The 23,310-nt window shown below is 52.3% G+C and overlaps 11 protein-coding genes across 11 annotated transcripts; 6 read left to right on the top strand and 5 right to left on the bottom strand.

Annotated features, from left to right (window-relative positions):
- Positions 1-123: 123 nt before the first annotated feature.
- On the top strand, positions 124-857 carry N7443_004032 (PMF1/NNF1 family protein; the record flags this gene model as incomplete). The annotated part of the gene is made up of 2 exons (XM_056884088.1): positions 124-500; positions 563-857. The coding sequence occupies 2 exons, from the start codon at positions 124-126 to the stop codon at positions 855-857; spliced, it is 672 nt and encodes a 223-aa protein (XP_056742366.1).
- A 28-nt stretch (positions 858-885) lies between these two features.
- N7443_004031 (uncharacterized protein) lies at positions 886-2,587 on the bottom strand (the record flags this gene model as incomplete). Its single annotated transcript, XM_056884087.1, has 4 exons — positions 886-2,158; positions 2,250-2,391; positions 2,445-2,478; positions 2,528-2,587. 4 exons carry the CDS (start codon positions 2,585-2,587, stop codon positions 886-888), a joined length of 1,509 nt encoding a protein of 502 aa, XP_056742365.1.
- Positions 2,588-3,449: 862 nt separating this feature from the next.
- On the top strand, positions 3,450-3,905 carry N7443_004030 (uncharacterized protein; the record flags this gene model as incomplete). Its single annotated transcript, XM_056884086.1, has 2 exons — positions 3,450-3,500; positions 3,591-3,905. The coding sequence occupies 2 exons, from the start codon at positions 3,450-3,452 to the stop codon at positions 3,903-3,905; spliced, it is 366 nt and encodes a 121-aa protein (XP_056742364.1).
- Positions 3,906-4,937: 1,032 nt separating this feature from the next.
- On the top strand, positions 4,938-6,602 carry N7443_004029 (NTF2 and RRM domain protein; the record flags this gene model as incomplete). Its single annotated transcript, XM_056884085.1, has 3 exons — positions 4,938-5,255; positions 5,325-6,236; positions 6,300-6,602. 3 exons carry the CDS (start codon positions 4,938-4,940, stop codon positions 6,600-6,602), a joined length of 1,533 nt encoding a protein of 510 aa, XP_056742363.1.
- A 1,099-nt stretch (positions 6,603-7,701) lies between these two features.
- Positions 7,702-9,919, top strand: hsp90 (chaperone Hsp90; the record flags this gene model as incomplete). The annotated part of the gene is made up of 2 exons (XM_056884084.1): positions 7,702-7,984; positions 8,060-9,919. Exons 1-2 carry the CDS (start codon positions 7,727-7,729, stop codon positions 9,917-9,919), a joined length of 2,118 nt encoding a protein of 705 aa, XP_056742362.1. The 5' UTR covers positions 7,702-7,726.
- Positions 9,920-10,306: 387 nt separating this feature from the next.
- On the top strand, positions 10,307-10,712 carry N7443_004027 (uncharacterized protein; the record flags this gene model as incomplete). The annotated part of the gene is made up of 2 exons (XM_056884083.1): positions 10,307-10,549; positions 10,572-10,712. 2 exons carry the CDS (start codon positions 10,307-10,309, stop codon positions 10,710-10,712), a joined length of 384 nt encoding a protein of 127 aa, XP_056742361.1.
- Positions 10,713-11,199: 487 nt separating this feature from the next.
- On the top strand, positions 11,200-11,625 carry N7443_004026 (putative quinol monooxygenase; the record flags this gene model as incomplete). The annotated part of the gene is made up of 2 exons (XM_056884082.1): positions 11,200-11,221; positions 11,339-11,625. 2 exons carry the CDS (start codon positions 11,200-11,202, stop codon positions 11,623-11,625), a joined length of 309 nt encoding a protein of 102 aa, XP_056742360.1.
- Positions 11,626-11,998: 373 nt separating this feature from the next.
- On the bottom strand, positions 11,999-14,319 carry N7443_004025 (uncharacterized protein; the record flags this gene model as incomplete). Its single annotated transcript, XM_056884081.1, is given in 4 exon segments — positions 11,999-13,044; positions 13,092-13,553; positions 13,625-14,123; positions 14,137-14,319. The coding sequence occupies 4 exon segments, from the start codon at positions 14,317-14,319 to the stop codon at positions 11,999-12,001; spliced, it is 2,190 nt and encodes a 729-aa protein (XP_056742359.1).
- A 1,969-nt stretch (positions 14,320-16,288) lies between these two features.
- Positions 16,289-18,578, bottom strand: N7443_004024 (putative AMP-binding enzyme; the record flags this gene model as incomplete). Its single annotated transcript, XM_056884080.1, has 4 exons — positions 16,289-16,394; positions 16,449-18,039; positions 18,094-18,349; positions 18,408-18,578. The coding sequence occupies 4 exons, from the start codon at positions 18,576-18,578 to the stop codon at positions 16,289-16,291; spliced, it is 2,124 nt and encodes a 707-aa protein (XP_056742358.1).
- A 602-nt stretch (positions 18,579-19,180) lies between these two features.
- Positions 19,181-20,939, bottom strand: N7443_004023 (putative arginine transporter; the record flags this gene model as incomplete). Its single annotated transcript, XM_056884079.1, has 2 exons — positions 19,181-20,685; positions 20,744-20,939. The coding sequence occupies 2 exons, from the start codon at positions 20,937-20,939 to the stop codon at positions 19,181-19,183; spliced, it is 1,701 nt and encodes a 566-aa protein (XP_056742357.1).
- A 1,026-nt stretch (positions 20,940-21,965) lies between these two features.
- N7443_004022 (MARVEL domain-containing protein) lies at positions 21,966-22,542 on the bottom strand (the record flags this gene model as incomplete). Its single annotated transcript, XM_056884078.1, has 3 exons — positions 21,966-22,074; positions 22,126-22,408; positions 22,467-22,542. The coding sequence occupies 3 exons, from the start codon at positions 22,540-22,542 to the stop codon at positions 21,966-21,968; spliced, it is 468 nt and encodes a 155-aa protein (XP_056742356.1).
- Positions 22,543-23,310: the final 768 nt, after the last annotated feature.

The raw sequence follows: 23,310 nt of genomic DNA, 5'->3' as shown, positions 1-23,310 counted from the left end.
CCGTTGAGGCATCTTCAAATACCCCAATGTCCAAATTCTTCGCCAAACAAGTTGACAGCCTCACCCAGCAAAAGCCAACCGCTATCGCAGACTCAATTCAAAACACATACTCGCGGAAAAAACATGGCCCAAGCAAATGCCCACCCACCCCAACCCGCTTCATCAGCCCCTCCCCCGCCTGCCCCAGAGTCCGAAGTCCCCGGCCCACGCGCCTCGCGCCTGATCCAAGTCTTCGATCAAGCGCTTGCTCGCACACTACGCGCAAACTCATACGCCAATTTCGCGAGCTGCTTCCCTACGCCTGCGCGACATGTGCCTGCAAGTCTGGAGAACGTTTGGAGACAATTGAACGCGAAATTGGAGGAGAGCGCGAAGACTGAGTTTGAAGAGATTGTGGAGGAGAGACAGGCTGTGCAGCATTTGAATGAATTGGATCTGTTGGTTGGGGATGCGCGGGCACGAAGGGAGGCTGAGGGGGATGGAGCCGAGCCTGAGAAAGCGTACGTTTTTGACCTTGAGTGCGTTGGTTTCATGGTTTGAGCTAACTCGTTTTTCTACGCAGTCCTCACACACTCGGCGCTGAAGAGCTTTACAATGCGCATTTGACGCCGTATCTTGAAGAGGCGCAATCAACTCTGAATAGTAAGCTTGAGGCTACTGCGGCTGAGAATGGGGAGCTTGCGCAAACTGTGCAGGCTCAAAGATTGGAGATTGAGAGTTTACTGGCTCACCTGGAGTCTGTTGTTGGGGATATCGAGGATGCTGCTAAAGCGGCTACTCAATTCAGTGAGGAGAACCATCTTCGCGAGGATACGCTCCAAATGGACGAGGAAGTCAATGCTCAGCCAGGTATCTAAGTGGTTTTTTATATTCCGTGGTTTCTGTTCATGAGATCAGGGCGCTCATTACTGTGCCCTCGATCATGCCATCCTCCACCATGTCTGTGGCTACTGCCACGACTTGCTCGAGAGCTGTGGTCTTGAGCTGATCCAGCTTGGCCTTTTGTCCCTCTACTGCGGCTGCGATTGCCTCCTTGCATGTTCCGTCGCGTTCTTCATCGGCAGCACCATCGCGGCGGGCTAACGCGGCGGCTCCGCGGTAGTATGTTTGCGCGTTTTTCAAGAGTGTAGCACCGTACTGCTGAGCCATCGCGTGGTTCCAGGGTGCCGTTCCAAGCCTCCAGCGCTGCATTTCCACATCACCTCGGGCGAGGTGGATCTTGGGAAGGTTTTCCGCATCTGGAAGCTTAGATGCTTTTGTCAAGGCATCCAAGGCGGTCGAAAGTGATTGCCAGCGCAAGTACAAAGCGCGCTTGAATGATTCGGGGTCGCTCATAGGGGGCACGTCTGAGAAGGCTCCATTGAGCGAGGTCAATGCCTCGGCTTTGCTGCACAGTCCCTCGGGGTCGGCTGATACATCCAAGTCCGGACCAAAGGCCTGCCCGACTTCTTGTTGATAGGTTTCGACATCGGTGTGTCCGCCCAGATAAAGGACTTCGTGTATGGCACAGATGAATTTTGCCCGCGCCAGACTTGCTTCATACTGTCTGTCCGAACCTTCAACATAGGCAGGAAGTCGAGTCTGCACGAGCCCCGAGGAATACTCCTGCACCCAGCCAACGCCACCACCACTGGGGTTGAATGTCAGCAGGTTGCACAATGTGGTCAAAGTATCCAACTGCGCCACAGCAGTGTCGACAAGCGTATTTTTAGTGACTGGCTCCACAATGGCCGCCCACTGCGTCTGTTCTTCGTCTCCAGCATCCTCATCACTGGCTGATGGGGTAGGTGCCGGCTCCGGAGCCTGGACCTGGGCCTGTGTTTCCGGGCCTGCGGATTGCATCTCCTCAATTTGTTCCTGCATCTCGGTGTAACGCATATCTTGCAGCACCTGACACCTCTGGAACAATTCAATTGCCTCTTGCAGATAAGTGGTTGCCTGCACGATCTGCTCCTCATCGGGATGTTTCGAATCCGAGATCACTTCCGCCAGACTGTTCAACACCTGACCGGAGTTGAAGAGCACATTGGCATTATCCTGCTCTAGCATCAATGCATCCCGGTGCGATTGCAGGGCCACTTGTAGGATCTCCGACTGGGGCGCTGGCAGCTGGGCAGCCAGCTTAGGATGCTGAGTGATTTCATATTGAACTCTCGCTCTGGGGAAACGTTAGTGGGGGTCGAATAACGATGTATGTCACAACAGTTTCATCCTAAACGAATTTTTCAAGTTTGAACAATCTTACATACTTGTTATAAGCTAGATCAAACGCAGCGGGATGTTTTTGTAAACCCTCGTCGTATTTAGAAATGGCGCGCATGAAGAAGCGCATGGATTTGGCGGCATCCCCCGCTCGCCATTTCTCACCAGCCTCCTCAAGCTCAACGCCCGCTGGGGCAAGTTAGCGTACAGTTTGTGAATGGTCGATCTAGGTCGATCCTTACCGGCGAGATAATCGTCGGCTGTGACTGGCGTGGCCTATAATAGTTAGCGCTGAACGCGATCATACGATGGGAGGGTATGGTACCTGCTTGGCGGCCTTCTTCTTGGGCTTAAAGTCCTTGAGAAGACTCTTGGGCTTGGGCATCTTCGGTAGCTTGTTTCCCTTGCTCCGGAACTGGTCAATTTGGCGTATTAAGAAGGCGTGCAAAGTTTGTGTTCTTCGTCCGAGCACAGTAGAACGAATTAGAAGAAGTTTAGAAGTCTCCACGCGATGAGGATGCCAAGACTCTCGGACTGGGGCTTCTGTTAAGTGCTTACTTCCTCGGTTCGTTTTTTTTTTTTTTTTCTATCTAGTGTCTAGCGTAAATCCTAGGCTCAGTATGATATAATAATGGGCATACCCATGTGGCACAGGATCGGCCGTAAAATGAAGTAATTCTCCGTCATCCACTCTGTAGTTGGCCAGCTTCTCTCCACGCTCTGCTTTTCAATCTTAAACCTCAGCCAAACCCTGTAGGTTTGTACTATTGTACTATACTTGAACTAGGCAGATTTACACTTCATCCTGGCTGATCTGCACGTGGCAAAAGTCCCACCATAATCCTTGTGGCCCCAGGTCGTTCCATTGTTCAATCTCATTTCTGGGCGTGGCTGAACCACGCTATTATTATAAGATTGAGAACCCCCCTTTTTACATATCTCCACTAGGATAATCCAACCATACCAGTTCTCGCCGACCGACTTTGGCCCTAAAAAAGGATCGCTGTGTTAAATACCCTTTAGAGGCAGATCCCTCTCATCCGCTCCTGAACCCCACCGACCTTTGACCCACTGAACCGTTTTGCGCCTCCTGAGTCGCCTCTGCAACCTGTTTCATTCCCCTCCTCTCCTAAAATACTAAAATCATCCCCACAAGTCTCTGGGTTACTTTCTGCACAATTCGCGCCCAATCTGGTCTTTCTCCAGTACCCACGACCCTTTCAACCCCCCATATCCCCTAGAGAGAAATGGCGCGCCAACAGTCCCTCGACTCAGAACGACCCATCATGACCAACTCCGTAGGTCTTTACCGGCATCTCCAATCTCGCCAGACCTCCTAGGCCGTGGCAAACGTCAAAGAAAACGGCATCCTAACCCTCACCTCTTAGAACCGAACCTCCAAGCGATTCTCCACCATCAGCGGAAACCCATCGCTCGCCGCCTCCGAGCGCACGATTGGGAGTCTGCCTAGCGGCGACCCCAGAGTCGCCGACATCCACCACCTTGGCGACGGCCTGGAGCGTCTTGAGAACAAGCCCCTCGAGGCCCAGCGCTTCGTGCCCACGACCGAAAAATCCGACAACCTGAACAAGCTGGCCCTCGGCGCTAAGGTCGAGCGCGCTCTCGGACGAAGGATGACCGGCCAGGACGCCGTCATGCGCAAGCCGTTGGACGAGAAGGCTGCAGCTGAGACCTCTACCTAAATTAGCTGGATATGTATGCGCTGCGCATGAATCGATGGCGCGGCGATCGATGTTGGTGTTGTTTTCCTCTATCTATTCCCCCCAATACGGGCCTCGTGGCTTGAGGCTGTACGATCTCACTCGTTCTTTGCTCGCACGTCTTATCATACATACCCCCTTCTTTCTTTTGATGTTATCTTATGGCGTTTTCGATCTGATGATTTTTCCATGATTTTTCTTCTTTATTTTCTCCAAGTATATGGTTTCTGGCTTTGAATCCTGAATCCTATGTCTATTCTTCTCTACATACCTGTCAATCACAAAGCTACCTCGTACTACATAGGGATTCAAGTGAAAGTCCAGAGAGCACGAAAACACATGATCAGTAGTTCCTGCGACCTCACAATCATAATCTCAATCTCAAACTCAAGCCCAAGCTTAAGCTATATCGGATGACTCTTTCTGCCGGGCGGTGAATAACCTGGCGCACGCGAAACCCGCACGGAGTCGACGAAGGCGAAGTCGCTTTTTCTTCTAAGGCGAATTTCCCCAAAGCTTCCATTCCGCATCTTCCACTTCCTTCTCCATCTCCCCGTTTATAGTTCGTCCATTCTCCTCATCGTCCACTTCGATTCTCGCATCTCCTCTTCCTTCCCCTCCCCCCTTCCGTCCTGATCTGATCCGCACACGATCTCTTCTGGATTCTCGCATACTTCTCCGAACCCTCTCCGCAAATTTAGAGACTTCTCCGTTTTTCGCCTCTTTTTTTCTTCCCCTCCTTTGCCTCTCTTCAATTGATTGCGTTGGTGCTAGGTCCATTTCGCATTTGTGAGTTCCACTCCTGGTTGACAAATCTCCACCGCGATCGTGATATCCGAACTGACCAAGCATCAAGGAAGCGAGCGGGCACAGAGTGATCTTAGATCTTTCCCACCTGACTAGACGTCCTTTTATCTCTTGGTCGCCGTCCGATCATTTCAACGCTCTCGGCTACTTTAATTTCGTCTTTACCTTTATCCACACCCAACCGAAGACGCGACCCCTCAATTCGCAATGGCCGACATGACCCAGGCTCCTCTCAACGGCAATTACGCTGCCCAGCATGGCTTTCCCGATTCTTTCAACACCCAGGCCCATGTGGCCATGAACACCGCTGCCAACTTCCAGCCCGTTCAGTCTTCCACTCCCACTACCGCCACTCCCACCGACAAGAACGAGATCAGCAAGGATGAGGTCGGCTGGTTCTTCGTTGAGCAGTTCTATACGACTATGAGCCGCAACCCTGACAAGCTCCACCTGTTCTACTCTAAGCGCTCCCAGCTCGTCTTCGGAACCGAGGCCGAGTCGGTGCCCGTCTTCATCGGCAACAAGGTGAGTTTCGCATCGTCACGGACTCGTTCACCACCTATGTTCATCGCTAACCATTGCTTGTCTCTCTAGGCCATCGGTGATAAGATCAAGCAGCTCGACTTCCAGGAGTGCAAGGTGCGCGTTCTGAACGTCGACTCCCAGGCCTCCTTCGACAACATTCTCGTCTCGGTCATTGGTGAGATCTCCAACAAGTCCGAGCCTTCCCGCAAGTTCATCCAGACCTTCGTTTTGGCCGAGCAGCCCAACGGTTACTACGTGCTGAATGATATCTTCCGATACCTCGCCGATGAGCAGGAGGAGGTCGAGGAAGAGGAGGTTGCTGAGCCCGTCGCCGAGGCCCCCAAGGTTGCGGAGCCCGCCCCGGTCGCTGAGGCGCAGGTGACTGACGAGGTCGCTGCCTCCCACGTTGATGAGAAGCTTGAGCAGGAGACCAATGGCGAGGTCGAGCAACCCGAGGTTGCTCCCCAGACCAACGGCACTCCCGCCGAGGAAGTCGAGGCTCCGGTTCCTGTCGTGGAGGCTGAGATCCTGAAGCAGGACAAGCCTGCTACCCCCGAGCCCACTCCCGTTCCCGAGCAGGAACTGAAGGAGGAGACCCCCGTTGAGGAATCTGCTCCCGCTCCCTCCCTCCCCAAGACCTGGGCCAACATCGCCTCTAAGCCCGGTGCTAAGCCCGTCGTCCCCGCCATCCCGGCTGCCGCCCCCAAGGCTGCTGCTCCCGCTGCCCCAGCCGCTAGTGCTGCGCAGCCCGCTGCTACCGCTGCTCCTGCTGCCAAGGCCGCCCCCAAGCAGGCTTCTTCCAACGAGGCCGGCTGGCAGACCGCTGGTGCTGACCACAAGAAGACTCAGCCCCGTGCCGGCGAGGAGCAGACCGTTTTGGGATATATCAAGAACGTCACCGATAAGGTTGACACCGAGCTTCTCGAGACCGTCCTGAGCCGTTTCGGCAAGCTGAAGTACATCGACGTCAACCGCAGCAAGGTTCGTATTCATCTATTAACTGCACACTCCCGTTTACTTTCCAGACTGACCTTTACTTCCTAGAACTGCGCCTTCATCGAGTACATGGAGCCCGCTTCCTATGTTGCCGCCGTCGCTGCCAACCCCCACAAGGTCGGCGGTGAGCAGATTCTTGTCGAGGAGCGCCGTCCCCGCGGCAACGCCTTTGGCGGTAATGGCTTCGCTCCTGGCCGCGGTGGTGCTGGCCGTGGCCGTGGTGACCGGGCAGGCAGCCAGGGCCGCGGTGGCTTCCAGCGCGACGGTCGTGGAGGCTTCGCTCCCCGTGGCCGTGGCGGCAATGCTCCCACCAAGGGCCGCAGCCAGACACAGGCCGCACAGGCCGCTTAAAGGACATCAACCCTTCTATAAAAGCCTCACGCTCCAACGTTCCGGATGATTCGTCAGGATCTGTATTACTCCGATTTTGATTTCCTTTTCCCTTTTTCTTGCCTCTTTCCTAATGACATGTGTTACGTGACCACCCTTTTTTTTAACCCTGTCACGGTGCATAATAGCGGTTGGTCCGGGTTGGCTGGAAAAGTTGCGTTTTTCTTTCCCTTCCTTCTCTGGGCACTTGTGTTTTTCCGCCCAGAAGATCCCTTTCTATTTACTTGGCTCTCGTGTCCTCCCCGGTTTCGATGATTCTCTGCCCTATACTTCATTATGATTTTTTTGTGACCCCCCGCAAGACCTATATTGCATCTTTTATCTAGCATAGCAAGCTCGAGGGCTTTGAGGTGTTGCACCAGGTCCCATTTCTGTTCTGTTTTTTTTTTTCTCTTTTTCTTTTCTTGTATCTTTGCTGTGTAAATCAAGGCTTTAGGGAAGAAGGGAGGTTGGGCAGGGTATAGGAATATGCAATACAGGCTGGTCAAATCATTGGGTGTTCCGCCGTAGTCTAACTGTGACTAGTGAGGGATGAACAAAGCCTGGATGACATGACTGAAGTGGAAAGTAAAGTGACGATCGGAAGATTCTAGATGGTAGCCTCAGGCAGCGACAGAGCTCTCCCCAGGTGCACAGTGCACAGTGCACTTGACAGCGCCCCAGCAAAGCCAGCGGGAACCACCGAGCCAACCTAAAAAAGAAACAAAGGATGGAGTAGGGACGAAGGCTCTAGAACCAGTCACCTACTCTCGAAGCTGTAGGGGGCCAGTTGCCTGACCGACCAGCGGTGGAAGTTGCTGGATCGTCGTAGAAACCCGCCAGAATTTTTTGGAAACACAAAAAGCTACCCGCGCCGCTTCTTTAAACTCCCTCCCCACCCACATCGCTGCTCTGGTTCTCTCCAGCAGTTTTCTCTTCTCCATTCCCCCTTCCTGTTAGTATCCCCCTCCATCACTCCAACTCCCATCTTCATTTCACTTCATCTACCCTTGCCTATCTCTCATATCTCAATCTCACCCCCCAATCCTTCAACTCTCGCCACCAATTGATTCCATCTAATCGCTTCTCAGAATCACACCGCCATCATGCCGGAGACCTTCGAGTTCCAGGCTGAGATCTCTCAGCTGCTCTCCCTTATCATTAACACCGTCTACTCTAACAAGGAGATCTTCCTTCGTGAGTTGATTTCCAACGCCTCCGATGCCTTGGACAAGATTCGCTATGAGTCCCTCTCGGACCCCTCCAAGCTCGACTCCAACAAGGACTTGCGCATCGACATCATCCCCGATCTGGTCAACAAGACCTTGACCATCCGTGATACCGGTATTGGTATGACCAAGGCTGTAAGTTACCTGATCCGCTGGAATCTGCCAGAAACTGCGAAAATTGTGACTCAATGCTAATACGGACCCACTTAGGATCTCATCAACAACCTTGGTACCATTGCCCGCTCCGGCACCAAGCAGTTCATGGAGGCCCTGTCCGCCGGTGCTGACATCTCCATGATCGGTCAGTTCGGTGTCGGTTTCTACTCTGCCTACCTCGTTGCCGACAAGGTTACCTTCGTCTCCAAGCACAATGATGACGAGCAGTACGTCTGGGAGTCCGCTGCCGGTGGCACCTTCACCCTGACCCAGGACACCGAGGGCGAGCAGCTCGGCCGCGGTTCCAAGATCATCCTCCACCTTAAGGATGAGCAGATGGACTACCTTCAGGAGTCCCGCATCAAGGAGGTTGTCCGCAAGCACTCCGAGTTCATCTCCTACCCCATCTACCTTCACGTCCTGAAGGAGACCGAGACCGAGGTCCCCGATGAGGAGGCTGAGGAGACCAAGGAGGAGGAGGGCGATGAGAAGAAGCCCAAGGTCGAGGAGGTCGATGAGGAGGAGGAGAAGAAGGAGAAGAAGACCAAGACCGTCAAGGAGTCCAAGATCGAGGAGGAGGAGCTCAACAAGACCAAGCCCATCTGGACCCGCAACCCCGCCGACATCACTACTGAGGAGTACGCCTCCTTCTACAAGTCCCTCTCCAACGATTGGGAGGACCACCTCGGTGTCAAGCACTTCTCCGTCGAGGGTCAGCTTGAGTTCCGCGCTATCCTCTTCGTCCCCAAGCGCGCTCCCTTCGACCTGTTCGAGACCAAGAAGACCAAGAACAACATCAAGCTGTACGTTCGTCGTGTCTTCATCACCGATGATGCTACCGACCTCATCCCCGAGTGGCTCTCCTTCGTCAAGGGTGTCGTCGACTCTGAGGACCTTCCCCTCAACCTGTCTCGTGAGACCCTTCAGCAGAACAAGATCATGAAGGTCATCAAGAAGAACATCGTCAAGAAGACCCTTGAGCTCTTCACCGAGATCGCTGAGGACCGCGAGCAGTTCGACAAGTTCTACTCTGCCTTCAGCAAGAACATCAAGCTCGGTATCCACGAGGATGCCCAGAACCGCCCCACCCTGGCCAAGCTCCTCCGCTACCAGTCCACCAAGTCCGGTGATGAGCAGACCTCCCTCACCGACTACGTCACTCGCATGCCCGAGCACCAGAAGAACATGTACTACATCACCGGCGAGTCCATCAAGGCTGTCGCCCAGTCTCCCTTCCTGGACACTCTCAAGCAGAAGAACTTCGAGGTTCTGTTCCTGGTTGACCCCATTGACGAGTACGCCTTCACTCAGCTGAAGGAGTTCGACGGCAAGAAGCTGGTCGACATCACCAAGGACTTCGAGCTCGAGGAGACCGAGGAGGAGAAGGAGGAGCGCGAGAAGGAGGAGAAGGAGTTCGAGGACCTCGCCAAGGCCCTGAAGAACATCCTCGGCGACAAGGTCGAGAAGGTCGTCGTCTCCCACAAGCTGATGGGCGCTCCCTGCGCCATCCGTACCGGCCAGTTCGGTTGGTCCGCCAACATGGAGCGTATCATGAAGGCCCAGGCCCTCCGTGACACCTCCATGTCCTCCTACATGTCCTCCAAGAAGACCTTCGAGATCTCCCCCAAGTCTTCCATCGTCAAGGAGCTCAAGAAGAAGGTCGAGGCCGACGGTGAGAGCGACCGCACCGTCAAGTCCATCACCCAGCTCCTCTTCGAGACCTCCCTGCTGGTTTCCGGCTTCACCATTGAGGAGCCCGCTTCCTTCGCTGAGCGCATCCACAAGCTCGTCTCCCTCGGTCTGAACATTGATGAGGATGCCGAGACTTCCGCTGAGGCTGCTTCTGAGTCCGCTACTGAGGCTGCTGCCCCTGCTGAGGCTACTGGCGAGTCCGCCATGGAGGAGGTTGACTAGATGCCTTCGCCATTTGTTTGCTTACAATCGGTTCTTACGGGAAATGGGAAACGGGATAACGACCCTTGATGTTTTTTTAAACTTTTGTTTTTTCTTTATCAATCCAACTGGAATATTTTCTCTTCACTTGTTTGATACAGTTGCTTAAAAGACAATACAGCTTGGTTTATTGAGCTTGACGTCCTGTAGACTGTAGACACCCCATACCACTCGATAATGTGTAGTCATACCCTTACAAGAGTGTAGGTTGCTTTGTATTATTACACACCGCCTCAATATCAAACATTCAACTGTTGCCTTATTCCCATCGCATCTGATCTCGGAACTCTCTCGACTACTTGTCTTCACATTCAGTTTATTCAATCTATCTTTCATTCCTAAGGAAAAATGCAAAGACAGATCCCTGGAACGCTCGACGTTCGCTTTGTTGATTGTATCAAACAAGATGTCCTCGATCATCGAAACGACCCAGAATATGACATCTTGTACTTGGCCCCAGTACCTAATTCGAAACACAATTTCCATGTGCGTATCGAGGATCTCCAGAGTCTCGATATCGACAGCTCTGCCCAGTGGTCTCAACGTCTCATGACTGCCTACGCCCATATTGATCAGCGACACCCTCTAGGAGTACCATTCATCATCAGTCAAGTCTGCAAACCAGGATGTACTCGGCATCATTCAGAAACTTGCCGTCCTCAGTTTCCTCTTAAGCGCCGCCCTGGTGCAAGGAGCAACTATTTCTGGACGACCGCTTGATGAGGAGCTTGAAATGATTGGAGACGGAAAATGATTACAGGATGCTCATATTCTGCCGTGTGTCTTTCTACACCGTTTTCGAGTCTACTCACAAGAACCGCGTCCAATGAGACAGTTGTCATCTAGCGTTGCTGTAGACGTAGGTGGCTACGACATAGTTGTTTAGTCTCCTGTAGATAATAAACTAGGGTTCTGTATGCCTCAGTGGACTTTCATCTTTGTTTTCCCGTTGATATCCGGTTGCTTGATCACTGAATAGCCTAGCTTGACAAGTACTACGAACAAAGCCTCAGCTCGAAAAAAACAGCACCAATCAAAAGGTAAAGGAATTGTATTTACTCGATGCTAGAAACCCACCCCAGAAGAAGCTCCACAAGTTAAATGGTCGGGATCACCTCGGGACCAAGTTCGGCGATATGCTCCACACTGACTTCACCGAAGCGATTTTCGGCCCGTTTAAGAAGCCTCCGCCCCGCGAGCCGCGAGGGGTTTCACCTTACACTGAACACCCTATCGTCAAAATGGTTTACACTATTGTCGTCCGTAAGTCACCCTGCCCAAGATCCAGGGCAACCCAATCGCCCCAGCCCTGCTTCGAAGCTCGCAATGGACCCCCCGCAGCTCCGACTGAACCCCACTAACCCAAACCCAAACACCTAGACATGCGCGCAAAGGCAGACAAGGAGTCCATCTCCAAGCTGCACGCCAAGCTTCTCGAGGCCTCGGCCGTCTATTCCAAGGACAAGGAGACTCTCTCCTGGTTCGTGATGCAGTCCATTCACGATCCCCAGGACTTCACTATCGTCGAGCGATACGAGCAGGAGTCGTCGCAGGAGTACCACCTCAACAACCCCTACTGGAAGACTTTCGACCCCTACGTTATTCCCCTGCTGGAGAAGGATATGGATCTGCGCCGGTTTGAGGAGTTGGTTCCTTCCTCTGTCTAGATCTGAATCTGGTGGTAGAGTGGATTGGATTGGATCGATGAGGGGGTCGGTAGTGCAGGGATCAATAAGATCGTGGGTATGAATGAAAAGAAATATAACGTCTACGAATACGAATAACCCTCCGGCTGGGTTTGAAAAAGGTGTCATTTCTTGGCTTAGATTGTCTAGCCTAAATACCGAGTAAAAGCAAATGCAGCAGTACCTTGAAACGCCGAAATCAACGCGGGGGAGGGGGAATGGGAAAGCAAATGTCGCCGCCGGAAAAGAAACGCCTGCCTGACTGCTCACTTCTTTTCGCTGAAAGATCCATGGTATGGACACCCGTTTAAGCCTGCTTCCATCTTGTGACCTGATCGTAGTTCATGGAATGAAGTTATCGCTCCATACGTCCAACCCAGTAGTCCAGCTGGAGGTCTGATAGGGACTTAGTGGAAACTCCCCACGTCCGGGCAAGCCAAAGTGCCAGCCCGCCAACTACACCGACACTGCCGACGATTTGGACGATAATCCAGCTGCGTCGGGAGATGTCGTCAATCCAGCCAACCACGCCGAGAGGGTCATGGGGACTCATATTTGTGAAGCGGTAGTCCTTTGATCCTGGGGGTCGCATGGCATGTAGCCCGCTCGGACCTTTCTCGCCGATGGGGATGTGTAGACCACAGAAACCGGGAGTCTGGGAGATGGGCACGAGGGAGCCATCTATGACACATTCGCTCAGTTTCTCGGTCAGCCATACGGCGCGATCGCCGCGGGCCAGGGCGGAGTATCGGTCACGCTCGTTTTGTAGGCTGCGCTGCAGGTCTGTTGCCCAGTGGGCAAGTCGCACTTGAGCCATTCGCTCTTCGTGTCGTGTGTAGTCTGTGATCCGGGCCATTGTGTAGCTGGGGGGTGAGTCGCTGGTTGAAGAGATGGATGAGTTCATAGATGCTCCTGATACGCCGCGCCAGCCTGTTCCACCGGTAGTGGCACCTGAGAGTGGGTTGAGAAGTGGTGCTGCAGTTAGTGGAGCTGGTGGGAAATCGCCGCGGCGCTGCGCTAGTTTCTTCGCAGCTGAGTGGCGCATCCAGGCGAGATTGTCCCGGTCGAACAACTTCTCTACCAAAGTGCTAAGTTCAGATACGATGAGCGGTTGTACGTAATCTGGACTCATCAGTGTACTGGCGTCCATGACTTCCATGTCGGCAGTTTTCTCGGACGATACTGCATAGGGAGGCTGTGGTTCGAGTCCGTCAAGCTCTCCAGGCTGTTGATTGCCAAATAGGAAGGGCTTGATTCCGGCATCCTGAGCTCGCTGGTGGAACTTGTTCTTCAGCAAGGTGATCTGCTCGTCGGTCAAATTGTCTGCCTTGGAAACGACTGGGATGACATTGCTCAGATCGCAGAGCTTGCGAATGCATTCAACATCTGTCGGCAAAGTTTCTACGATCGTTAATATGGGAACGGTCTGAGAAGAAGATAAAACATACCCTCAGATATCAAGTACAAGACTGCATCAACTTGGGAGCCGCCATTTCCAGCAAGCAAATTTTGGAAATCTACGCCTGAGCTCGCGAGGGCTGTGGTTGCTCGGTGGAATTGCTGCCGCATGTACTGGACGATGGCATCGGTTTGCCCTGCCCGGCTCAGGGAAGTAGCGGGTGTATCGACAAAACAGAGGTTTCGCTCCAATACAATTTCGCCAATGCTTTTCCGGCGTCGCAACACGCGCGAGTCCTCTAGATCAGACCACCACGAGGGATACGGTTTGGTACTAGCGTAGATCTCGGTCACGGCGGTGGACATCCCGCGAGTGGGGACCCCGAAGTGGAGATGCGACGACCGGCGGCGTTCGAGTGAGGTCACCGAGGAAAGAGTATCCAGGGAATCGATATGCACAATATCCTCACTTATCTGAACAATGGATTTTATCAGGGATGATTTTCCGGATCCTGTGTGTTGATTTATCAGCGCATGTGCATTGAGATATGACCCACAGGGTGTCCACTCGATATAGACTTACCCGGAGCTCCAGCCAAGAGTACTTTGAATCTACCCATAGCCTTTCCTCGGCCGGTAAATGGTCGCCGACTGGGCATCGTCAGACTAGGCATGATGAGCTGAGAAGCTCCAGCCCCGCCAGGGCCAAGACGAGGTGATGCCCCGGACCTTTCCTCTTCGTCTCTCGACATGAGGGGCTGACTGTATATTTCATCTGTAATGGAGATATCGTCAAGCGGCCGAAATGAATGATTCGAGATGGACTTAGGACTGCTAGGCAGCGAGCATGGCTCGTCGGGGTTCAGCGGGGTCGGTGGGCGCGAGACAGTATCGGATGGGGTTGGTCGCGATGGGGAGTCCTGCACTCCATAACCAAAAGGCTTGATCGTTGATCGACGCCGTGAGCTCTGGGCTTCCTCTGAGTCCTCGGATCCTTGGGACGGACTATTCATGAACTGGCTGTCTCCAGGGATCGAGCGCGGGGAGCTTGCAGCCAGTTCGGAGCGAGATAAGGTCTCCCCCTAGGCTCTTCACCCCGTACATGCTCTCTTTGAGGTCGGCAGGTTCATCGACAGGGGAGTTGGGCTCGTCATCGGAAGCATGCGGACTTCGCGATAGGAAGAATGTAGCGGGGGCAGCGGTGCGGGGATCAAGGGACGGGGAGTGCTCGAGGGAGGGTTTGCGGGCGAAAGACGGCAAGTCAGGAACAGGCCGCATGGTCAAGACATCGAGATCAAAGATTTGTTTGAATGCAGTTTGTTTTGAAAGGAGATAAGTGCAGCGATATCGCGGGGATCATGTCATGCTGCGTATGTAAGCCATCACGCGCGGGGTCGGAAACAAGGGCAACAATACCATTCGATGTCCTAGTGATTCATGACTGCCGATATATGGTAATATTCGTATAATGACACCATTTTAACCGTCCTTTAATAATTTTCCCCATGATCATCCCACCGCTCGTATGTCAGTATTGTATCAAGGCCATGTTGGTGGCATGGCCGAATGATAAGCTGATTGTACTACCTATGGAGTTATTTTACCTAGTGCCCTTACAGATATCAAGCCTCGGATTCCTTTAAGCTTTAAGCTTTCTATACTATACTGATTGGGTTTAATAGGACGTTGGTCTCGTGTCTGGAGATGTGATGGGGGTTGAGGCGCCAAGTGGGCGGGGTGTTGTTATCTGTTGCAGATCGAAGGCTCATGCGCTTTGAGTTGAGATGCTTCGGATCTGTCAGATTAAACAATACAAGGCAAGATGGCCGAGTTGGTCCAAGGCGTATGGTTCAGGCTCACCTGATCCAAGTTTCCATATCTCGTTTACGGGGCGTGGGTTCGAATCCCACTCTTGTCAATTTCTTTTTGCTCTTCTTTTGCCGTCGCAAGCTGACAAGGTTATGTGATTTTTTTCTCTTCAACAATATTTAACAGCTTTGAATGCTTCTTATTGTATTGTAATCCCCTCGTAATTCCTACAGCCTGGTGAATGACGTTGTTCTCCAAATTTAGGCCCTTGCCAACCTCTTCGTGGAAGTTGCCCGCTATATACTTACGAATATTTTATAATTGCCCTTTCTTCACCATCCATTTGACATTAAGAGCACGCTTTTGAACGATTTACATATCTGGTTCTCCTGCAGTATGGTGATGGATTGCAACACAAAAGGGTGCGCTTGAGGCCCCTGATATTAGTGGCTATCCATATAACTAAAGCAAAACGCCGTAAATATATATATTCAAGTTTTACAATCGAATCTGACACATCTTTGAAAACTCACGATGGAAATTACAATCTTTTACTCCAAAACGAGAGAAAAACATGCAATTGATATAAGGTTGTAGTTAAAGCAGCAAGACCAAGCATAAGGCGACGGGCTGGGACATGAGCAATCTTTGTTTCTGGCAACGCACCACCAGAAATGTCTACGTGAAACATTTTCCATCATGAGGTTAAATTTAGCAGCATAATACATGTGCCAGGCAAGATGGCCGAGTTGGTCCAAGGCGTCAGGTTAAGGTCCACCTTAACACCAAACATTGGTTTCCTGATCTCGTTTACGGGGCGTGGGTTCGAATCCCACTCTTGTCATATCTTTTTGCTTATTCTTTTTCTTCTCTTTCATTTCTTAGCGCAATCCATATTCATGAGATAATCAATCCATTGGGATTTCTCTATTTATTTTTTCCCGTTCAACTGAGTTCTCAAATCCATGCAGTTTCTGTCCCTTGACTTTTAAGGTGACGGTACCAAGCGCGAATCGAGTGGGTGATTTAGGTCTACTTGATCTAGAAGATAATGTGACTGGGCCTATACACTTTGTTTAATCTCTTTTAACCCCCCTAGCTATCTATAACGTTTCTGTTTTCATTGGTTTCCAATGGTTCAGTTTGGAACGACTTTAAATTTGGCTAGGGAGTCAAGTCATTACCTGAAGTTCAGGCGCATATAAACCACATCCTTGGCCCGTTTGCATAAACCCACGGAGAGATTAGGACGAGAGCCAATACTTTTATACAAAAGCGTAGGAATGGAGAAAGCTTCAAGTATAAGAATAAGATTTCATGAAAGCTCAGCTTAATATACTACAATGCATAGCCCGGCTATGAGACAGAACGCGGACTTCTATGTACAGTCAAAAGGGGCAAACCCAGTAAGAATAGAAGACAATCTTGGAAAACAAGACTACAGCTTGGCGCGAGGAGCCGACTGCTCCTCCAAGGCCTGAGCATACAGCTGGTCCAGGACCGCACGGTAGGCCTTGACGGTAGGAGGACGCTTCAGTTTAAGACTGGGAGAATCGTTAGCAAGTATTAAAAAAAAAAAGACAAAGAAGGAAACTTACGTAGGAGTCAAAAGGTTGTTTTCGACGGTGAAAGGTTCCAACTTCAGAGAAACATTCTTAACACGCTCGTAACCCTGGAACTTGTGCTTCTTAGCCACGCGCTCGAGATCCCGAAGCACGGCCTTGCGGATCTTCTCGTCGGACAAGGCAGCCTTGATGGCGTCGGTGTCGGTCTGTGCGATTTCACGGCCGAGGACCTTGCTGGCGAAGGGAGCAAACATATCGGGGGCAACGCCGAACACGCCGACCAGGAAGGTCTGCATGCTGTCACCGTGGACGTAGGTCTGAGCGAGGTAGCTGATCTCGGCCATAATGACACCCTCCAGGCGTTCGGGGGAGATGTACTCGCCCTGGGCGAGCTTGAGGACGTTCTTGCGACGGTCGATGATGATGAAGCGGCCCATCTCATCGACCTGGCAGACATCGCCGGTGCGGAACCAGCCATCCTCAGTCATGGCCTTGGAGGTCTCCTCAGGGTTCTTGAAGTACTCATTGAACATGTTGTTACCGCGAAGGAGAAGCTCACCACGAGGGTAGGGCTTGTCATCAACCGAGTACTCCATGTCGGGCAGGGAGACCAGGCAAGCTTCGGTACAGGGAGCGAGACGGCCACAGTTACCAGAAGAAAGATCGTCAGCCGACTGGGCGGTACCGCACGCGTAGGACTCGGTCAGACCGTAGCCCTGGATGACATCGGTACCAGTGGCAATACGGAGGAAGTTGTGCAGGGTGGGGTCCAGAGGAGCAGAGCCCGAAACCATGTACTTGGCACGATCCAGGCCGAGAGCGGCAGCAACCTTCTTAGCCCAGATGCGGTCATACAAGGCATGGCGGATGGTAGCCTTGGAGGGGTCGGGGTTCTTGAGGTTGGCAGTCTTAGTAGCAATGATGTGCCGGGACAGAGCGCCCTTGAAGCCAGGTGCCTCGACGGTGGCAGCGCGCACGGCAGTACCGAAGCGGCTGTAGAGACGAGGGACGGACATGAAGCCAGTCGGCCTCAGGAGCTTCAGGTCATCGACGAGCTCCACGATGTTGCCGTGGAAGTAGCCAATTCGGGCTCCACCCCAGAAGGCAGTGTGCTCGGCAAGACGAGCATAGATGTGAGCCAGCGGAAGATAAGAGCACATTGTGTCACCACGGGCCTGACCAACGGTCATGAGACCGGCAGAAGAACCCGCCACAGCAGCCCGATGGGACAGAACGACACCCTTGGGAGGGCCGGTAGTACCGGAGGTATAGTTAATGGTGACAATATCCTCGGGTGAGGGAAGGTTATAGCCGCGTTTCGAGGCCTCTCCCAAAGCCTCGACCTGGTCCATGCTATAGATAGCGACGTCCTGACCAGCAGCCATGGACTCAAGCAGGGCGCGCTTGGAGTGACCATCCTGCTCACCTGCATCGAGCGGGTCCAAGCTGACGATCATTTTCAGATTGGGCAGAGATGCCTTGAGCTTCAGCAGAGTCGGAATGTGAGGAAGAGAGGTCACCACACAGTTCAGCTCTGCGTGGTTAATGATGTATTCGGTGGCATCCGCGGCCAAGACATCGTAAATTGAGACAGAGAACAAGCCCTGAGACATGCAAGCCAGATCTTAAGCCGGATTAGCTTCTGGGTACTCTCGAAGGAATCGATTGCAGCACTTACCAGTAATCTGCCACTCGGGGCGGTTCTGACACCAAAGACCGATACCGTACTGGCCGGGACGGTGGCAATTGTGCTTCTGGTGCAGCTCCACCAGACCGGCACCGAAATCCGCCCGCTTCTTCTGAACCTGTTCGTACGTGAACCACTGGTATGGGTCGAACGACTTGGTAGCGGAGTTGTATGCGCGCCAGCCGAGGCAGTGGTTCTTGGGTTGGCGGTTGGCAGTCGACTCGAACATGTCGTGGGCAGTGACGACCTAGAGGGTTGATCGAATTAGTCCAAGTGTCCTTCTGAGTTGCCGAGAGGTTCCGTACCTGAGGATCCAGGGTCTTCAACAACTCCTTTTGCGCATTCCATGCCCGATAAACACGGCTGCGATCAGGCTGCTCGGTGCCGGGCATTGCGACCGAGTAGGGAGTGTCCTTGGGCGGCTCCTGCTTAAGCTCCTCCGCCTTGGCGAGGTGGGCGGGTTGTGAGAAAAACATGTTGCCTGCTTGTGCCGAACGTTAGCACATGCGCTCGGATGTCGCGGGGCGGAGATTCCATACCAGAATATTAGGAGAGAATTTCAGGATCGGATCAGGAGTGAAAGAGAGCGCCTCCTAGAAAATAACCGAATCCTAGAGATCAGATAGGTGATGACAAGAAGTGTGGGGGAGAGGAGAAAGGAGTCTGGAGTAGAAAAGTGAAATCCGGAGAGTGACCGTTCTGGTTATTTCTCCATTCACGGTGGATCGGCGAAGGAACCTCGGCTGTTTTGAGGGTACTTTGTTAAATATGGGGCGCCCCATAGTTAAGAAAGTACCGAGCTAGTGGCCCACTCCGGCTATGTTACAATGCAAGGGCGATGTCATCTGCGCTAGTGCTCACATGCGGTTTCACATGGCAGCTCGTGTTCTTGGCTTCGGCTTTTTAACTTGAGAAACACTATTCAAACGAAGTATGCTTTGCGCCCGGTCTATCGTTGCGCCGTAAGTATATGGTAACTATCATGTACACTGTAAAATCGTAAAACGCCGTGCCGCATGCCATGAATGACAAAACCCGTATGTCCACCCCGGTAATAATATACAACTATACAATGCGCTTACCCACTGATCCAGCGCCAGATCTTTCCGTACCAGGTGGTAGGCTCGGTGGTCTCCCAGGACTCGTTCTCGGCCGTGGTTCGGCCAGTGTCCAGGTCAGCCTCAAGCGACCCGACGAAGGGATCGCGGTAGTATGCCTTATGTCCGACATACAGAACGACGAACAGGATCAAGCTAAGGTAATCCATGAAAAAGTCCTTGACCTGGAACCCACCGATGAACGCGGTGAATCCCTGTGTAATGATGATCAGGATGTTGAAAAACAGACCGTACCACGAAAGGAAAGGCTGCAGGATAGCCTTGTACGGCAGAACGTCGCGAGAAATGTTGCGTGCCTTGAGAGCGCGCATAAATGCAAGGTGGCAAGCGTTCAAGGAGCACCAGGTGATGAAACCGGCAACACCCGAGATCTGCAACAGCCAGTTGAACACGTCGGAGGCTGAGGAGGACACATTCATGAAACCCAGCAGACCGAACATGGCCGTGAAGAGCACAGCCCAGTAGGGGACACCGCCCTTGGTGGTGGTCTTGAAGCATCGAGGGGCAAAGCCTTCTTGAGCCAATCCAACAAGGATACGGCTACCACTGTACACGTTCGAGTTGGCTGCAGAGAGCACCACGGTCAAGAGGACGGCGTTGATGATATCCGGAAGAACGTTGACACCAGCACGTCGGGCCGCAATGACAAACGGCGAGGCGTTACCGTTATTGGCATCTGCTCCGCTACCCGTGCTGTTCAACAAGCGTGGGTCATTCGAAGGCACCACGATGCCAATGAAGAAGATGGTCAAGATGAAGAAGAAGATAATGCGGTAGAAAGTCTTCTTAATAGCAGAAGGGACAGTTTTGCGAGGGTTCTCGGTCTCACCGGCCGCAATACCGACCAGCTCAGTACCCTGATAAGAGAAACCAGCCTTGATCAGGACAGCCCAGAAACCGATGAATTTGGCGAGAGAGGTGTCGTTGCCGACGTCAGTGAGTTCGTAGGCCACAAATGGACCAGGATGAACCCAGTACCGGAAACCGATATATCCCTCCTGTCCAACACCAGCATTCATGCAGATAGCGAAGATCATGAAACCGACGACGGTGATAATCTTGACGCTCGAAAGCCAGAACTCCATCTCTCCATAGAAGCTGACGGGGACCATATTGAACGCAATAATGACCACCCAGAAGACAGCGATGAAGATAGCGATCGAAATGTCTTTATCCCAGAATTGAATAATCATACCCGTGGCCGTCAATTCCAGTGCAAATGTCGAGGCCCACGAGAACCAATAAATCCAACCCATCGAGAAACCGAGACTGGGATCAATCAAACGAGCCGCGTATGAGGTGAATGCACCGGGAATGGGGATATAAGTGGCGATCTCTCCCAGAGCGATCATGACCGAGTAGACGATGCTTCCGACGAAGATGTAGGCGATGAGGGCGCCGACAGGCCCAGCCATGGCGATAGCGGCACCGCTACCAATGAACAGACCAGTTCCAATTGTACCACCTTTGTGATAATCAGCATTGGAAAAATTCACCCGAACCCATTGTATAGATCTACTCACCAATGGCAATCATCTGCAAGTGGCGACTCTTCAGTCTGCGCTTCAGATCGGGCAGCGGACTCGACTCACGGCCAGCGCCGTGCTTCTCGTAGTCAACATCGTAGGCGTCGGAAGACTCATATTGCGGCTGCACCTGGGTGATGGGACCTTCGTTGTCCATCTCTCCCTTCTCAGACTTGAAGACCTTGGAGGCCATGTCTGGACAGATCCAATTGAGTCAACTGAGTGATGAGGAAAGAGGAGTCAGAAGGGAAGAATCTGAGAAAGTCTTTCACGTAATGTTCTCCACCCCAACGAGTTTGAGCGGGCGTCTCCGCTTCTGCTTCAAGTGGAGAAGCACGCGACGCGACGTCAATTCCGAACGCTCAGATCGGCTTCGATAGCGTTATGTAAAGAAAACTGGGGAATGTAATCAAGATGCCCAGGACGGTGTCGGAATTGGAGGATAGATGCAATGTTCACCTCAATTGATCTGGACGTTTCCGGCCTATTTGAATGAAAATTTCATACGTCGGATGCTACCCGGGCAAAATCTCCCAATGTGGGCCGCGCCGACCAAGAAAACTCTTTTCTGGTGGCGAGCGGCCTGAGAGTACTTATCTATACTTCTTGTCAGTCCATTATTCACTGGATGACCAAGTATCTGTCCTGTCCTCCAAGCCTAGTCCTGTTCATGACCGTGCGAGGCACGAACTAACAGCCGTGCGATGTGACACGAGGCTTTCCTACCACCGGCCTCTTACGGTATCGCTGGCGCTGATCAATAGCTTGTTCTCCTCAGACTTCTACCTCTGTGAACCCGGTATTATTCTATTCCGATGTCGACCAATAGATAAGTAGCTAAAGTCATGAATTTTATGTGGGAAAAAAAAAATAAATCTGGTTCGGGAACCCGAGAATTTTCCTCGGGGAGGCAAACCCGTGGACGTGCCATATTGGAACCGTTTCCGTTCCTGTGGGTCTATCGATAATTTGGGCAATGGCACTGCTAATCGCATTCCATAATAAGTTTGACACATCACGGGCCGGCTGCCGTCACAAGTTGATTTCATTCAACATAACTATTTCAAAGTTCATAATTCCAAAAAAGCATCAAGTCATCGACCACGCTAATCAACAAGGAAGTGGGGGGTATCGGATATCGGGTATCGTTTGAAAAAGACTATTAACTAGGGGGACTTTGCTCCGGGACACCATCATCCTTCACACAAGATATCATTCCCTACACACCAAGATGGGCATTGTGCTGCGTCTTCTGGGCAGTCTCACCGCTCCTGCGATGATTCATAAGATCGACAACCGCGAAATAAGTCGTCACCGCAAAGAGAACCCTACTCATCTATTAGAATTCTGTGCTCTGTTTACCCGAATACAATACATACCATTCAAACGCGCCAAAGACGGTGGTTGCTTGCATCGCACTACATGCGCTCCAGTGGCAGTATGCAGGCGCAGGCAGCTCCGCGCCAAGGGCGATAAACCCTGCAAACCAGAAGATCATGGTGATCACCTCAACGGCGGGGATCACGTAGTGGTGTGCGAGGCGGGGGAAGAAGATCGGGGCAGCGCCGAGGTAAGGGACGGCGACAAAGGTTGTCCAGCATCCCAGGAAGAGGAGGAAGTCGACCGTGCTGGAATACGCCCACCAGGAATAGGTGCTGACCACTGTAGACTGTTAGTATCTATCAGGGATTCACCCTGGATCGAGAGAGGGACAACGTACCATAGGCGGTCAAGGCGAGCACGATCAGACCGAAGATGGCCTGCACGATGCGTATAGCTTGGATCCAGGGAAGCATATTGATGCGACGAAGATGTTGTGTTTGAAAGGGTTCTGCGTTGAGCGACGTAAACAGGGCAGGAGGGAGGTAAATAAAGGCTCAAACTATAAAGTAGATCAAAGTCAGCCACCTTCGTCGCGCAGGCGTCATCGGTGCAATCTTGGCACATGGGGAGATCCATGCACTGATCGGTGTAGGGCTGACGTTGCTTACCTGGATTCTGGGTGGGGAAATTTTAGTGTTCACGATCATGCTACCTAACGCTCCTTTATATCCTCATGGAGCTATCCCAGATTCAATTCTATTTCCATCTTCCTGCTGCCTGTATTCAATGACGAAATCCAAGCACAGCCACTAGCGTGTAATCTGCAGCCCAATTCGATTGCCTAATGCCTAATCGGGTATGTGAAACACTCTCCACACTAGCTCCAGTGGGCGTCTCCGCCAACCGATGACCTAGTGGCTTAAACAGTGGCTGACCGGGGAGGTCTACACAGGTAAAAGTGATCGAATGCGTTTTTCTTGAAATGTGGGACGTCTTTGTCGACTGTGGAAAGTGCTCATTGCCCTTCGAGGTTCTTGGGTGCCCAAACACCAAACAAGGGGGCCGGCACTCCAGAGCTGTTCCAGGGCTGTTTAGGCAGCCATCTACGACATTCGCCGTAGGGCTCCAATCAGTGTTAATGCGTAGTACCCTAGGTTGATTTAAACGCCGTCTGGAAGACAACGACTGCATCCTATTATAATAGACACCCGTTGACCCGCCGGATCGCGGCTTGGAGAGCT

Source organism: Penicillium atrosanguineum (genome assembly GCF_028827265.1).
Source record: "Penicillium atrosanguineum strain IBT 20685 chromosome Unknown utg000003l_segment0_segment0, whole genome shotgun sequence".
In the NCBI taxonomy this organism is placed as follows: Eukaryota; Fungi; Ascomycota; class Eurotiomycetes; order Eurotiales; family Aspergillaceae; genus Penicillium; species Penicillium atrosanguineum.
This window is presented reverse-complemented; position numbering and strand designations above follow the sequence as displayed.